Here is a 17,313-nt window from a genome sequence, read left to right on the forward strand (position 1 = left end):
CAGTCTAGGTTTATAGCGGCCCGCTCCCTCTGGACTGCGATTGGCTGGACCTTGTCCTCCCCAGGAGGACAGAGTTCTTTCATTAATGGTTAAATCAAATAAAACGCAACATGATTACGGAGGCAAAGGGGTACGAGGTTTAAACCAAACGTTTGCCGTAAATCTCCATGTCCACTCCTCAATATTCACCCCACGGCTGCCTAAGAAAACTGCAGAAAGCTTCCTCCCACGTACCCTTATTATTTTTGTTTGGTTCATTAATTATCGTTCAGTTTCTGGATGCATCTTCAAAGGTACAAGCAGAAGGGCCCAGCATTTCATAGGGGCCCCTGAACATGAATAGTAATGACATTCTTAAACATTATGTATTATTATGTATTATTATACATTATTAACAAATTATTAACAAATTATACGTGTGGGGGACCCCTCCCTCTCAGTTAATCCTACTGCGGGGGCCCAAGGTGACATTATGTCAGGGGGACCAGAATTTCTAATCACGCCCCCCCCCCCCCCCCCAGATAGACGAGCTGTTCCTTTTTCTGGGACTTGAACCAGTAACCTTGCGGTCATGAGGCCAAGCACTTAGACATCATTAAACGGCATTAGATGTCAAGGAAAACCGAAATAACGCAGCAGTATGCTGAGCAGGCGAGGATGGGCCCAGCAGACCAGCTGGCGGAGATGCCAGAAACGCCGCTTATTTACAGAACAATTGCATGTCGGCTCCCGAATGCCAAGCGCCGTCTCTCGGAACCCGGAACCCGCGGCCCGGAAACTTCCACAATCTGTTTTCAGCGGTGAGAGCTGATTACCAGAGTTTTTTGCTATTTTTTTCGCGCCGGGCTTCGGAGTTTAGAAATATCTGACTGCTTGTGGGGGGGATGGGGGTTGTACGATTTGTCGCTGTGTTTAACGGACTGTTTTTACCATCTGCTTCTCTTTCCTAATGTCAAACTAGACACTGAGAAGAAGACAGAAGACAGAGAGTTTGCCTGTGATAATATCACTGCTGTTCCCAAAAACTCATCCGTCTTCCCAGCATTGCATATTCACAGGGTCCGAGTCGACTGGGAGGCGGTTCCGCGGACGCCTGCGGTCCCAAAGCAGAGGTCGGCATGACTGGGGTTCCAGGTCCTCAAGGCCATTTGTACTATTCTCTGAATTTTAGAAAAAAGACATTAAAAGTATAAAATAACATATATGGAATTATGCACTGACCAAAAAAGTTTTAAACAATAATTATTAAGTTGTTGGGGGTGGGGGGGCATCTCCATGGGTTGCTGGTTCAAATCCCTGGGTGGGCAGAAGGATCCCACCAGCGGGCCCTTGAGCAAGGCCCTTAACCCCAGCTGACCCCACTGTCTCCTCTACACCAGTTCCATGAGGTGGCTGGATGTTTTTCCAGCTGTCTTGAAGGAGCTCCCTCATATACTGTACACTCACTGGCTGCTTTTCCTTCATTCTCTGCTCAAACTCCTCCAAAACCATCTCTACTGTGTTTGGGTCAGGTGACCAGGTCATGTGATGCAACGCTACCACTCTCCTTTATAGGCAACTTGACTGACGAGTGCTGCAGGGATCGAGTTCTCTTTTGCAGGGCACACAGTTTTACAGTACACTCTGCAGCACTTTGCTATCTATCAGGACAGAGGAACACAAAGGCAGGTATTTACTGCCCTCATAAATGGTCGAACCTGAGCTTTATCTTGGATCCAAACGACTGTAACATCAACTGACTGCAGAAGGACACAGCAGCCCGACTCGCAGGTACCTCATCATGGAACCCATAGAACGTGTGCCACGTTGTCTTATACCCAAAGGATGCGATACAGTCTGCTGCCCTGGCCCCAGAGTTCGTGGAATTTGCAGGTTCTCTTCATGTTTGTCTGGATTACCTCTGGGCAGGCCAGTGTTTTCCACAGTCAAAAACTGGTATGTGTGACTTTGCACCCTGCGATGGACGAGCATGCCTCTGAGCTGGGCGCTCCAGGCTTATCATGACCCTATACAGAGAGAAAACTGAAGATAGATGGATGGATGGATGGATAGTGATACCATCTGAACCGATTTCATCTGAACTGAAAAGAACTGTTCCACAGGATTGGTTTGTCTTCCAAGACACTGGCCCATTGAGCCAAAGCTCATCTCCACATGCAGTGTAACTCTAGCCCAAAGCTCTGGATCTTACTTGTGGCCTTAATCTAGCAGCAAAATGTCATCGAGGTTTGGCTAAGTCCAGTTTTGGCTTCAGAACTGAGCAGAAACCGAACGCAAGCTCACAGTTCAGTTATGAGGCTAGCAATAGCTTCGAGCTGAATGCGAGGAACCGCATCTCCCAGAAGAAACAGGGAGGGTGTAACCACACCCACATGACAAAGAGGGAGAGTGTAATCATGTCACACCACAAAGAGGGAGAGTGTAACCATGTCACACCACAAAGGGGGAGAGTGTACTCATGCCGCACCTCAAAGACTTCCTACAATGGAAGCACTATTTCCACATAGCATGCTTGTTTTTGTGACTGCTGTATGAGATAGGGGCTTCTGGAAAGCAGTTCTTTCTCTAAAAAAATCATTCTCTTCATTTTAGCTCCTAATCATAACAGACTGATTGTTTAAATAATCCTGAAATTATCAAGTGAAGACCGTTTTGCAGGCCCAATAGTATCAGGAGAATAAGGTCATGGTTTATCATCATCCTCTGTAATTACTAGAATTCATTTCTGATGGTGCATAACCTAAAATTAAAGTTTAAAATAACTTGCATGCTGTGCAATAGATTGGGCTCCACAGTGACATGTGAGGGGACTTAAATTCTGGGTCACCCTCTCTTCTGAACGCACATCCCTTCAAACTCAGAGATGAGAGATATAACAGGCCAGCATTTAGATCACATTCATCCACAAAAAAAAGACGTCGACTCCATTAAATTTAAATACCTAACATATCCATTAGATAATGTCTCATTTTCACCACCCCTTTTGCAATAAAATGAAGAGCAAATTGCGAAAAGTAGCTTTTTATCCCAATCGAGCGGTCCTAATAGCACGGAGACCTAAATCTGCACAGGAATAGCCATATGCTGCAAGCACAGGTCTTAAGTACCACCCGTTTTTCCGTACGAAATATGAACTGTAATTATTACGCTTTTTCACTTATCACCAAGAACCGTGCCGTACCCAAGCCGTACGGCGAACTGGCGGTTTTCTATTGTCAAGTATGCAAGCTGTACCCGAGCCGTGACCGCGCTGACATAATCTTCATAATCATCCTTTTTCGAACTAACAATTCTTCTCCCACCTGCTTTCTGTATGTTAAACACTGGTGGTAACATCTGAAATAGCAATTTATGAGTAACTTACAAAATAAATATATAATGATGATAATAGGCCAACTGTAGTAACAGTAACCTAATATCTTTCAATTGGTGTGACATCTTTCCACTAAGGATGCTGAGGTGCCACCTGTTAGAATCCAAAGGTATCCTATTTGTTTTCTCGTTTCTCCACCAAGACACCTACGATTTATGAGTACATCTATCAAGCATAATAAAACAGCCTTTAATGGAGCGGGGAAGGTGACCTTGAGCAGGATGCGACATTCTCCGCGACTGGGTGCAGAACGATGATTGATAACCCGCCCGAAACGCAAACGTCGCGACTCGCGAGCGTGTCTTCGCATGCGTGCGCGCTCACTGCGAAAAGTCGCGAGCCAAAAAGCGGAGTCGCGAGCGGGCGAAGGGGCGGGAGCGCGCACTCGTACGTAGAAGCTGGACAGGATGGGACATCTGTGGATCGAAGGATCCACCGTCGCTCAGCCACTGTGAACACAAAATATTAAACGACAGCTCAAATATATAAGGGGTTAAAAGAATAAAGGCAATATACAGTAGGCTACAGGATATAGTGTTTTTTTGTAGGCTACCCGATTATTTTCAGGCAAAGGCTGGTAGGGAAGCAGCGAATGGAGTGACAATGACAATAATAAAACAGTGGCATCGAGCGTATAAATGCATAATAAGACTTATCTTAAAATCGAACAAATGTCTTTCTCACAACTGGAAACTATTAATGAACTTTATTAATGAAATCAGAAGCGCGCTAGTTATAACATTACGCTTCGTACAATTAGGTTTATTAAACATCATTTGGAAAATTACATTGTTCGGGATCTGAACGATAATCATAATGGATTTTACACAATGTCTTTTATCCATAACATTTAAACTGCTCTGTGGTGTCTAACTAGGTCGAATGGTCTGAAATGTAAATGAGACTTTGGATGTACTTCAAACAGGTAGCCTACTCTACTCTGTCTCAGCTCCAAGGATTTAGACCGGTTTGGTATAAACAGAATATTAGACTAAACTCATTAATCCGAGGACTGTTAATATTAAAACATATATACGAACTGTACAGTGCTTGCATGGGCTAATTCGCAGCTTATAAGACAAAAAACTGAATGCAATCAGCTTTGACAGCTCTGAGATTACGCTCAACGCCGAAATCTCTGTACTGAACATAATCTGGATTAGGCAGCAATAAACTGTGCATGGAAATCCTTTCACGGGAATTTGATTAGAGTGACCTGTTCATTAAATCTCGTTATTAAAAGTGCATTGTGTTATCTAAACACTACAGTCGTTTCTGCGTTATTGATGCAAACAGTGCAGAACAACGGCCGGCGCTTGCTAGTGTAAAATACATCTTTCTCTGCTGTTCCCTTCAGACTGTAAGATCTTGTAAAACCCCCAAAAAGCGTCAAACGTAATTACTCATTGTTATCAACATATACACCCCAGGCATCTTGGGAATTGTAGTAATTCAGAAAACATGCCCTAAAGATTGTTTAAAATACTTAAAATCTTTCCTTTATTATTAAACAGTTTTGTCCTGGTAAAGTATGGAATAGTGGGCATGTAATGTGATTTATGAGCACATATTGTTCAATTAAAAAATTAAAACGCTGGAATTGCACCAAGTGCCTTAATTACATGCCAGAGGAAGCTTTGTTCTGTTTCGCATTGTTTGCGGGAGAAGTCTTTAGCGTGTCCCAGCGTGAAGTCTGTTATTTCGGGAAATATGACTGGCGGCCTTTTTTGAAGACCTGTCACGAAAAGCCATGGAAAGCGAGGGCGCCAGTACGCGCTTTTTCCTCGGGAACTGGTGCATCCCCACAGGACCAGCCTTGCCGGCAAGTCCAGGAGACTGACAAGGACACCAAGAGCGGAAAACGCGCCGACACTTAAGCCAGAGACGGAGCAGAGGGGTGCGGTAACTTAACACTAAAAAGGTAAAACAGAGTTACCTTCATCCCCGTGTGGGTGCAACAGCAGGGCTGCCGATCTTTGGTCAGTTGGCTGGCGTGAGATTTTCAATTCGAGACAATTAAGACTGCACACGCATCTACATGTAACAGTTTTATTACCTAAATAATAAATAGTCTGTAAGGTTTGCGAACTACCCTAACGCTTTTGAAGTAGCTAAATTTAGATTTATAATGGGATGATATATAGATTTGCCGTAAGATTTCACACGCCAGAATTCACAAGATTTGGCAACCCTGCAATAGGTAACACATAGGAAACCCATTGCGGGTTCCGTCCAGAACCGTCTGACCACACAACGCTCTGCAGCTCAGCCCAGTAACAGCGAAGTGCCTGAAAAGATAAACACCTCATTAATGAAGCCAGTTTTACGCAGCCATTGCCATTTCTAAGCTTATTTTCAGTATTAGAAGTGTGACATCTACTGGAACTGACAATACTGCCCCTTAGAGAGAAACAGCAGCTGGTGCCAAATCAGATTTGAGTCAACGGCATAATAAAAAGCTGGTATTAATGAAGACAGCTTGATGACATCGCTGGTATCTCCCTGTATTATTTAAAAAAATGTTCCTGAAAACAATCTGCAGTGAGCCAGGCATTTTCTGACCTCCTCAAGATGCACAGACCGCAGAAGGAATGGGGGGAAAATACAGCTCTCTCCAGACAGAAAGTGGCTTGGAAACACCCCAGTGTTTGCTGTCTGAAAATGAAAGAAACCCCTTTAAGCCTTTCGAAACAGGCTTCTGCTTTTGCACGCAGCAGTGGTCTCAAAGGGGATAAGCAGAAGATCCGCATGAGCGATCCACACATCGCAGCCAAACTACCTGCAGGCTCGTAGTCCTTTAATCAAGGCTCTTCTTAGTCTCTGGCACAACTCGACAGTATATCAGACACTTAGCAGTCATTAAGTAAAGAAAGCAATGGGTCGTTCTTCTGAAGACATTCTGCTTCCTAGCGTTTGAAAACAATAGTATGACATGCAGCTCTGAGGACACAGTCTAACGCACCCTAATTCTACAGTATCAGATGAACGAGGTGACAGAGGGATGTGCAAAAATGTAAGAACGCCCTCTGCTTTGCTGGAAACGGAACCCACGCGAAGATCGGAGCTCTTCAACCTGGATCTCTCGCGGCATACGGACGGCAGCGCCGTTTCCAACCACGAAACCCGTCTTCGGTCAAGATGTCTGGTCCACATAGGGCTGCCCCCTACCTTTTCAGGTGCCCCAGGCAAATCTTCACTTGGGAGGCCCCCCCCCCTAACAGGAAAACCGATGATCATTTCGCTTCCTCCACAACGCAGGTAATTCAGGAAGCCTGGGCACCTGCCTCTTTAGCCTACAGCTATTGGCCGGCCCTGGGTGGGCACCTGCCTCTTCAGCCTACAGCTATTGGCCGGCCCTAGGTGGGCACCTGCCTCTTTAGCCTACAGCTATTGGCCGGCCCTGGGTGGGCACCTGCCTCTTTAGCCTACAGCTATTGGCCGGCCCCGGGTGGGCACCTGCCTCTTTAACCTATAGCTATTGGCCAGCCCTGGGTGGGCACCTGCCTCTTTAGCCTACAGCTATTGGCCGGCCCTGGGTGGGCACCTGCCTCTTTAGCCTACAGCTATTGGCCGGCCCTGGGTGGGCACCTGCCTCTTTAACCTATAGCTATTGGCCGGCCCTGGGTCCACATTTCCAAAATGCTACAAACGCTAAAGTTCCTCAAAATTTCACAGATCGATACTGCTTTAAATATGCATGTGAAAGTTGCGTCAAGGCCTTAATCCTAAACAGAGTCTTAAAGCTGCCAAAGTAGAGGAAATCAGATAAACTACGAAGACGTTGAATCAATATTCATCTCTGTGATCATAGCCGGTATCCCAAAACAGTTATACATTCACCACAAGTGTAACTTGTAGCAGCAAGCAGTACCCTCCTCAAACCTATAACTTTAAAAAAACCTAATAAATAAAGGAAGGAAATTAATTGATAACATCAATGTCGCATTTATTAGGATAAAAGATAAATAGTGATACATGGTAGAGTGATTAATATGATAGTCTGTCACATTTAAACTTTCTTAGAAAAACAGACTTTGGCAGTTTGGGTCTTGCTTCGGATGCATAACTGACTCAGTCAAAAATCATCCCGTAATTAGGAGACCAGAGGGTTGCACAATATGTTCTCCTCTTTCAGTGTGGGGGGAAAATGGCTCTGTGTTACTGCAGGAACCTCTAACCAGTAAGAAAAGCCTTCACATGAAATCTGAGATTAAATTCAGCACCATCCAGTCCGGAGGCCGGCTTTGGGACAAACACAGAGCCGAGAAGGTGGTCTACTGCTCATCGAGACAAAATAACCAAGTCCGAAGAGAAATGTGAAATTAAAAATCTTACCAATTTGACATATAAATCAGGGTACTCGGTAAATTCTGGGGAACATTAAACAAATTCATACACTCCACTGTAAAGAGAAATGCGATATTTAGTCACACAAGGTGTGTAAAAGTTATTTGCTGAATGGTACACAGTACTATGCGGGATGGGAGCAAGTCCATGTTGGGGGGGGGGGATCTACTGTCAGCACTAATTCACATGCAGCTTGCTACATATTATTGCTGTTTTTGAAATACTGTTAAAATCTTTGCCCCCCCCCCCCCCAAGTGGTATGATCTAAACTGGTTATAAAACACTCAGCAGGACACCCTCTTTCCTGACTGGCCGATTGCTCGGACGTACGAGTTCAGCTGGACGCTGGAAGTAGTCTCTTGTACCAGCATCCCTACGGCAGAGACGGCACCGACGAGGCCGCCCCGCCTGTGGCCTGGGCCGCCCGCCATCCGGGCCGCCTGCCGTCCATCCTTCAGTCCAGCACCGAGGAGGGGGGCGGTCTCGAGCAACAGTTCGGCCGGCGGACACTCTGCAGCATGGAGCGGAAAACGCTGCGGTTGCCACGCTTGGGCTTCCTCCCCTGCGAGGCCTGTGAGGAGATGGACTTGCGCAGTGAGCTTCGAGATATCGTCTGATTCTCGTGCTCCTTGATCTTGTTCTGTAGGTGGCTCTGGATGGCGAAGCCGAGGGACTCGGGGTCGACGGAGGCCCCGTATACCTCCCACGTCATGCCCTGCTCGTCCCACACCACGTCGTGGATGCTCTTCCCCTTGTTTGACTTGCTCGCGGCCACTGTGTCCTTCTTCCGCTTGTCCTGCTCTCTTTTCTTCTGCCCCCGGCTCGCGGTCGCCTCTCGGTCGGGCTTGTTGCCTTGTTGGCGAGTTGCCTGTTTGACGGCTCCATCCTTCCTCAGCTCCACCCCATCTCCCTCCAATAGCTTTTTTAATTGAGGTGGATCATCCACTTTTGATTCATTCCTTTTCATGCAAGGAGGTACAGTTTGTGTGCAGTGGTCCATTTGTAAGGCAGGGGGTACAGCGGAGGGACCCTCAGCTGCCTTTGGTGGTGAGGCAGCGATGGCCGGAACCGCCTGATTGGATGTTGCAGGTTTTACGGGCAGACCTGCGTCTGACACTTCTGCTGCATGTCCACTAGGGGGTGCCACAGATGCAGTCGGGGCTGTTGTGAGTAACCCTTTATTGTGCAGGTCGCTGTCAGATGGTGGGTGAGACTCGATGTTGATTTGATAAACAGGCTGCAAGGGCGGAAGAGCTTTTTGGATGTTGCATAGAAGCCCTGGTTCATTTGATTTGGACCCCAGTCCGATGTCCTGCTGCAAGGCCGAACCTGGACACTGGTTGATGCTGGTGCTCACGTTGGCGCACAAACCGGCCTCTAATCTGACCTTCTCGGCTAGGTGGTCTACAGCCTGGAGGCTGGCACGGTGCTGAAGGCCCGTGTGGATGTGTGTGGCCACAAGTGTCTGGATCCCTGCGTCGCAGAAGACCACGCCCCCTGCCGACATCTCGTCGGAGGACAGAGACTCTACATTTGCCTGGTAGACGATGGTGAGGCTCTCTGCTTCCTCCTTCGCGGTGCTGATGGGCTTGTGCGGCACAGCGAAGGGAATCATATGGGGGCTGGTGCCTGCAGACTGGCTACGGACATCGGCGACCGCCTGCACCTCAGCATCCTGGCACCTCTTCACGGAAGGTGGGCAGCATTCCACGGAGGCTGTCATGGTGGCGGCTTCCTTATACTGCTTCTGGCGCCCCTGCAGGTTTGCCTGCTTCTGCTCTGCAGTGGTGTCCTTACCGTTGATAGCTTTGTGCCCCACATCCGTAGGAGACCATTCTCCATTGCGTCTTTGCCCCTCAGATGTGGGGTTCTTGCTTGGTGAAGCCATTGATGGCAAATCCGTTTTGGAGATGGGCTTCGAGTCTCCTGGACTCTTTACATCCTTCTCAGGACCCACGGGCTGTAGTAGCTTTTTTGTGGTCTCTGCCACGTGCCGGTGTTCCGCTAACATCCCATCTCTCAAAGTGTCGGACGACTTGTTCCCTGTTTTGCATTCTGATTTTTGACGACCCACCAAAGACGTTCCGGAAGCGTCTGTCTTTGCACTCTGTAGGGGGGGTTCTGGAAACATGGGGCTGGAGACCAGAGAGGTGGAGATGCCAGGCAGAATAGCGCCACCCTCTGACATCTGGGAGAGCGGCGTGCCGGCCTCTGAGCCCACCCTGGTGCTGTTTGCGTTCCCTTGCATGCGGGATACTTCTGAAGAGCTACTCCGCGGACTTGAGCCGCGATTTGAGTTGCGATTCGACTTCAGAACCGTGGCCGATCCATCGTTACTGTTCCGCAACCCCTCACACGCATCCGTTCTGAGGTTCTGTGCTTTTGATTCTGCCGACACTTCTTCAGAACATGGAGCTTTCGCTCCTTTGCCGTCCGTCGGTGTATCGACCTTTGATGGTGCAGCTGATGCAGGCAGACCAGCTTTACAAACATCTACTGTCCCAGCAGTGGCTAATGTGGTAAGATTAGCATTACTATCCACGCAGCTGCTCCTCACGACATTCGGGCATTGACCTGTCTGGCCTTCACTAGCCCCTGTCTCCTCATCTTTCTCCATCTTGACACTTGCGGGTCTGCTTGGGTAAGATGGGCACCTAGCCCGTAACTTTCCACCCTCCAGAGGCTCGCACGTCGTGAGAGCGCTCAAGGGTTCTGAGCTCTCCTCGCCCTGCCTACATTTTGATGTCACTGCTGACGTTAGATTCTGGTTCCTCTCCCTTTCCAGGATGGTGCTTGAATCCCTTCTTCTCAAGGAGTTGCTGACAGCTAGCTGAGGGGCCAGCTGAACCGTAGTGGTCCTTTTGGGATTTGGAACAGTCCCCATTCTCAACTCCCGTTTGCGACACTGAAAAGCGAAGGGATCCAGGGGGTAACTGTACTTCTCAGAAGTCAACAGCTGCCTCCACGTCGGATTTCCTGAAGCAGAAAACAAACATCAGAGTGAATTTGCATTCCAGCGCAGCCTGATGAAAACTGGTATCTACGGTGACCCACAATGCATCATCACTTTGCGTTGTGTACAGGCCTCCTCCTCTGCCCAGACCCTAGTATTCCTAAAAAGGAATGCCCAGTATTCTCAGCACAATCACACAGTCCTCTCCATTTCAGCCAGCTTGTCCTGTGCTTCCTACAGTCTCCGTGAGAGAACCTTAAATGAGCTGCGGGGAGAACATACGGACCCAGTGGTCCCCATGTCCTAACACTGAAGTCCCAGAGTAGCATATATGCTGAAATGCTGAAATGAAACTGAAAGTGGGACGTGCAGGGTATGGATTTCTGGCAATGATCTTCAATCCAAGGTCAATTGTCTTGCCACGCAGGGTGGTCTTAAGGGGCGTGTCAGGCACTTCTGGTACCTAGACGCAAACTGCCGCATCAATGTGATGGAGATGACAGCCACAGCGTCCAGATAACACCGCCACAGCTTTGGCAGCACAAACGCCTCCAGTAAAGCTGAAAAGGCCCCCACACACAGGGAGAAAGTCACCTCTCGCAAAGCCAAGGACTTCAGAAATCCCCTCTGCAGCTGAGGAACATCAAGACCTAATCATGTCATAGGCAAGATTGACCTTTTTAGATAACCTGCTTTTGTTTGAAAAAACATAACGTCTGACAGTTCAGTGAAGAGAATATTCTCTAACCCATATATAGTTGTCAAAAAATTCATCAAAAATCAAATTCCATTTGCTCGCAGTTAACAAATAGTGTAGTTGATTCTATAGTCAATCATGAGAGGCAGATGTTTAATAAATGTGTATATTGTGAATACAAGTTAAAACCTTCATTGTATTGTTTGCTTAGGTATTCTAGAAATTTTCCCCCAATGAAAAATGGAATCTGGATGTCATTGGTGTGGGACACGTTTCATGTGACTTCGTGGGCATTTTTTGCCACATGACATTCCATATTCCTGCCACAGCAGACTTTAACCTAAATGATGTCATTACTATTTGGCATCTTATTATTCTTACTACGTCCTTCCGCGTGCGGAAGCTGAATTTTGATTACCAATAGCATTGCAGTCAAGAATCCTTAACCAATCATAGAACACCATTTTAGACCGGAAGGAGTAAATATTTAAAATAACTAAACATACGCTATTTCAGATTACATACTGTAGATCAGTAAAGACTGCGACGACTTTCTAAATAATAAACTATGTAAGTTTAAAAGTAGGGTAGGCCAATCTTTGCAAAAAGTGAACAACTCTAAAAGCAAGCGAGCACCTTTTAAAATACCTGACACCGAATTAAATCGACGGACACCAAATCATAAGAAATTTAATAGGTGCACAGCTACCTATTTAGGCTAAGTGAGATTTAAGACAGTCCGTCGGTATGTAGGGTCTGGGATTTGAGGGATGAGCTTAGCCTGAGTAACAGATCCGTCACTTTAAAATATTGCCCTGTTTCAGAAACAATATTTTACTGCTTTTCCTGTCAAGTGATGGAGACACCAAAGGTGACTAGTGTTCATTTTCATTCCAATCGAGAAACCAACCCTAAGACTTCACTGGTGCATTATCTGTGTGACACCCATATAAAGGACTGACCAGATAGCATTTTGCAGCAACGTACCCGAAACTGTGTCCTCTGAGAAAATAAATAGGTTAGTGGCAGTAAAATGGAGTAACGGTCACTGCTGTGGGGCGCGTATCGACTCTTCGCATCGGACGACGCGCGTTCAGCCCAACATGCGACTGCCGAGGTCAGCGGGCGTGCAAACCGGCACTGCGTCTAATTTCCTCACAAATCCATGGACGGCTGGAAGTTGGTGTCGAAATCAAAACACCCGCATCCATCCAAGTGCATTCCAATTCATCAAGGGTATTAAACAGTAAGTAAATTTGCTTAAGAAAGAAAAAGAACAGGAGATGCTCCCGCCGTGTAGGATCCGCAGAGTATGATGTAGGTCGGCACGGAAAGCCTTGCTACATACTAAAAAAACGCGCCTCGTGCTTTCGCAAAGTGCTTGCTATTTGAAATAAAATGTGCTTGTCATTTTCCTGCTAATCGTTAATGCATACAGTGGGTTGCTTTAAGTGTACGAATTGCAGATGATACCTTAAAAATGTATTAATCGATAACTGAGAAATTATTCATTTTCCAGCTCATAGCCTATTGGCTTTGTGTTGTAAATTTAAACGACGTTTCTGGCTTTAAACGCACTGAAAAATGATGCTATTTCCCCAACCATTATATTCAGTATCTGTTGTATCTTTTGAAATGAGTGAAAATGATACCGTTTATTGCTTTGCATAATCCTGATTTTATGGTTCGATTTCATTGCCGAAACGTATTTCACACGTGCCCGGCATCTGGCAAGCAGATAGCAATATACACATTAATGTCTATGTACGTGTGTATAGGCTAATACCCCAGATCGACGTTATTATATATAGTATTTTGTATACTAGACTATATAAACATTTTGATATTCCAGTTATCCTTTCGAAATGTAATTGTAGGCTACGTAATATTTCTAATTAATTCATCGACAAAGGAAAACGACGCTTCAAGGTTGCAAATTAACGCTGAATGTTAACTTATGTAGTGGGAAAAAATACATAAATACTGGATACAAGTACAAACAATTTATTGGGAACTGTAAAGAAGGTAAACTGAACTGAATTTATAGATGCTCTGGACACAAATCAAAGCTTGTACTCTCTCCGAACACCAAGCATGTCTACAAAATTTATCAACCCTCAGGAATTTACCACAGACTAAAATCACCCGAATTAAAATTAAGATCATGATATCACACGAGTAGTGCAATAAATTAGAAGAGAGTTTATTTTGCGAGTGCAATGTCACGCATTTGGCACACAAGTTAGGCAACTAGACAGAAAGATAATCAAGCCAATTATGGCTGAGTTATATGAATTATTGAAACCAAACCCACCTCAGTGAACGTTAGATTTCCAGGAGCCGGCTTCAAAGCTTCATTTGACCTTGCGGACGAATTCATTGTTAAGCTGAAATCCATCGGATGCCAGTGAATCGCAGATGAGGGACGGCTTACGTGGAGCTGCCTTTTCTGCCCGCGTCTCCGGTAATTGTGATGTTGATTACTGCGCTATTTAAGCATCGTTTGTCTGTGCCTGTCCGGCTATAAGGCACTCAGCTGCATATCAATGAAAGACTGAGGCGGACGTCAGTGACACGAAACCACGCCTTTCGGAGGGCGACTGAATGTGGTCCAAACCACAGGATGGGAAATAATAATTAGGTCACATCGCTCGTTGATTTACTCTGAGATGTATGAGCGCGCAGTCCAGCGCAGACCCACTGCTGTAAAATTCGAATGGGGCTTTCACATAAATTGTTACATCGAACTTTTTTACAATACCCATCATACATAGGCCTACATATATCGTATAGCCCAACCTCAGCACTCTATGTGGGACAGATTCAATCTCCACCGCACTGTGTAGTAAAATACAACCTCAACGGGACGGAAACACATGTACGGTGCTATTGGTGCTGTTTAACATATTCATAAAAATCTGTTTCATAATATGCTCCTGACATGAATTTGTAATTCAGCATCCTCTGACAGCTACCGTGTTAAAATTTTGTTTTTCGTATATTTACACCCCGAAGCATCGGTACTCTTCTGCGATTGTAAATGCATTGATTTGTTTTCTATCTGCACCTTCGGATGAAAACAATTATCTATGTGAAAAACCATACAGTGTCAGGGGCTGCTGCAGTGCCCGCTGGATTTGGCCGCCGTTTCGAGCTGCAGGCAGGCGACGTGCTGCAGCATTCCGTCCGCGAGGCAGAGGGGCGGCACACCGGCACGCGGACACGCTTCTGCTCGTCACATTTCACTTATTTCCGAGAAGCGGGTTCCAGGCTCTGCATGCAGCAGCGTGAGCGATAAGGGCCACAAGTCAGCATGGGGAGTGGGTGCTAGATGACGGGTCAGTCACGCATGTCCCCAAGGATTCTGGTTAGGTGCCAGAACATAGAGAGTGTATGAATGGATCATGCACTGGTGTAATGGTCACCGCTTGCTTTTAGGTAATGGATCCACAGACAAGTATTCCCAAAATATTTAAGCTGTTGAATATTCATGCATGTTTTAGGAAACTCCAAGCTGAACATGCATACTTCGAAAACACAGATCGGGGCTGAGATTCTAACCCCTGTCTTGGAAGTATGAGGTCCCCATGCTGTGCATATCCGCCCCTAAAGATGGGTAAATTTGGCAGTACAACAGTTGTGGCCAACCACATATAAAAAACCCAGCCCAAACTGCTAACATCTCCTGTGAGGCTTCAAATTAAAAATTTATGTTCATACTCTATCAATTTAAGTGGCTCAATTAACTGAAGTGCTCTTCCCAGGAGCAGACGGTCACTCAGATCATGCCTTTGTTGATCATGGCAAGGACACCCATGGTGAGTTAGACTTAAATCAAACAAAGCACTTCCCTGCTGACTGCCATGTTAAATCATACAGCTGACCAGCGTGTTGCTCTTGAGTTGCTGTCGAGAGGCAGTAGGGTTTCTGTCATTCTTAGATTATGGTGTCCAGCACAGTGCTTAATGGAGCTGTACCAAAAAAATAGTGACATGGCCCTGAAGAGTTATCTACTTCCTGGCTTTATTCTGATATCAAAGTAATATTTTGGCAAAACTGGGGCCAAGGGAAGGAATAAAAATATTCAGCCAGAAAGCCTTAAGCGTGCGAAGTGAAAGCGTGGCAGTCGTCTATCTCGGAGTATCGCTGGGTGTCCCACATTCACAGACTTGCACACTGCAGTTTTCGATAGACGGAAGACTCGGGATTGACCTCTGCCGTCTCATGAGTCTGACAGAAATAAGGAGTCAGGGAAGATGGATTTTTTTTCCAGCACCGATGTGTATCAGACTATATTCTACAGCAATATAACATAACTACACTGTGCAAAATATCAAAGTATAACATGACAATATGCCATAGTATTCACAATTAAAGAGGAGATGTGGTGTAACACACACAGCACAGGCTGATCAGATGGGGAGACCCCTGGTGGTCGCTGGGTGTTAAGCACCCACTCATTTCACTTATGCCTTAATGCAGGGGTCTCCAACTCCGGTCCTGGAGAGCTACCATCCAGTAGGTTTTCTATCATACTCGGCTTCTGATGAGCCACACCTGTTCTCAGGTAAATACCAGGAACAGGTGTGGCTCATCAGAAGCCAAGTGGGACATAAAAACCTACTGGATAGTAGCTCTCCAGGACCGGAGTTGGAGACCCCTGCCTTAATGATATCTTCCTTAAGCTGGTCTTTCCTCTTTCCCCTGACTTCTATTCAGCATTTCTCTCCCCTTTACCCATGCACGGTCTACCTTATTTGAACATGCACACATATTAATGGTGTTTGTTCAGTATCAGTTTAATCACAAAAGCAGGGTTCCATTCCTAGACAACCAGAATCCAACACAGCTTGCAGATTCCCCTGCTCAAACACATCAGCTATTTACTAGGTTTAGGAGGTCTGTCTGAGCATGGAAATCTGCAAACTTTGTTGCAAACTGGGCCCCCAGGACTGGAATTTGCTGGATAGAGTGTGTTAGTTGGTCATGATGAGAAGAGGAATTTAGACAAGTTCAGTATAAATTCAGAATAAAACCAGAATGTTAACAGCAAAAACTCTTCAGTCTCTCTTTTTGCTGAGATGTAGGCCTTCTGTTCAGTGGAAGGATTCAGGATTTTGGACAAAATAATGGAGTTAGCTGCAGGTCAACTCCACCACCGGGTGGCGCTCCTGGATCATCCTACGCAGACTGGGGAAGTTTATTTAGCATTGGTTTGTCATTACATGATTACAGCAACAAATTTGTTTAACTTTACTCTCTGTGAGAGAGGTTTCTGTGAAGGAGCTTCTATAGGTTATTTAGGCTGAAAGATTTGCAAAGGTACTGACCCTAATGTAGAATCTTAGCTAGATTAGATTATTGGAGAAATTTAAATGTGAATAAATAGTTTGAACTATGGGCCAATTTAGACAGCACTTAGCCAAACTGCATGTCTTTGGACTGAAACATTACAATGATTTTTGAACAAGATCAGAGGTCTGGGTTGGATTTCCATGCAAAAATCACAAAAAGTGTAGGTTAGTTCATAGTCCTGTATTTGACTGACCACACAGTACAAATAACAGATTCACGAATAGCTGAGCCAACTTTAATTATTCTTATGTTGCAGTAGTCCCGTACGCAGTAGCAGTGTAAACAATATAACTACCAGTAAAAGGTCGAAAAAAGAATATTTACGCCCCCTGGTGGATATTGAACAAATATCCTTGCACCCTGTACTGATTTAGGCAGCAATTCAAAATAACAAATGTTTAAGGTAAAAACCCAAAATACTGGTCAGGAAACAAAAATGCTATGTAATGCCAAGTGTAGATTTTTGCATTACACGATTCGGCTTATCTCCCCCACCTTAACAGCTAGTTAGACAGAGCGAATGAGGCTGGCTGGCAAGACCGATGTTAAGGGGACACAGCAGGGACGAGAAGGCGAGCTGTAACATCG

At 45.8% G+C, this 17,313-nt stretch overlaps 1 protein-coding gene across 2 annotated transcripts; it reads right to left on the minus strand.

The window, feature by feature from the left end:
* Nucleotides 1-7,322: 7,322 nt before the first annotated feature.
* Nucleotides 7,323-13,902, minus strand: gprin3b (GPRIN family member 3b). Of its 2 annotated transcripts, none has more exons than XM_023799428.2 (2): nucleotides 13,685-13,902; nucleotides 7,323-10,696 (listed from the first exon to the last, which is right to left on the minus strand). In XM_023799428.2, exon 2 carries the CDS (start codon nucleotides 10,602-10,604, stop codon nucleotides 8,175-8,177), a length of 2,430 nt encoding a protein of 809 aa, XP_023655196.1. In that variant the 5' UTR covers nucleotides 10,605-10,696; nucleotides 13,685-13,902; the 3' UTR covers nucleotides 7,323-8,174. The 2 variants fall into 2 exon arrangements, with proteins under 2 accessions (XP_023655196.1, XP_023655197.1); XM_023799429.2 differs by lacking the exon at nucleotides 13,685-13,902 and adding an exon at nucleotides 12,358-12,403.
* Between the last annotated feature and the right edge of the window lie 3,411 nt (nucleotides 13,903-17,313).

Source organism: Paramormyrops kingsleyae, chromosome 25, assembly GCF_048594095.1.
Source record: "Paramormyrops kingsleyae isolate MSU_618 chromosome 25, PKINGS_0.4, whole genome shotgun sequence".
In the NCBI taxonomy this organism is placed as follows: Eukaryota; Metazoa; Chordata; class Actinopteri; order Osteoglossiformes; family Mormyridae; genus Paramormyrops; species Paramormyrops kingsleyae.

What these genes read in the sequence shown, in the direction of transcription:
- gprin3b (XM_023799428.2), bottom strand. Translation starts at nt 10,604, where the DNA reads ATGGGGACTGTTCCAAATCCCAAAAGGACCACTACGGTTCAGCTGGCC.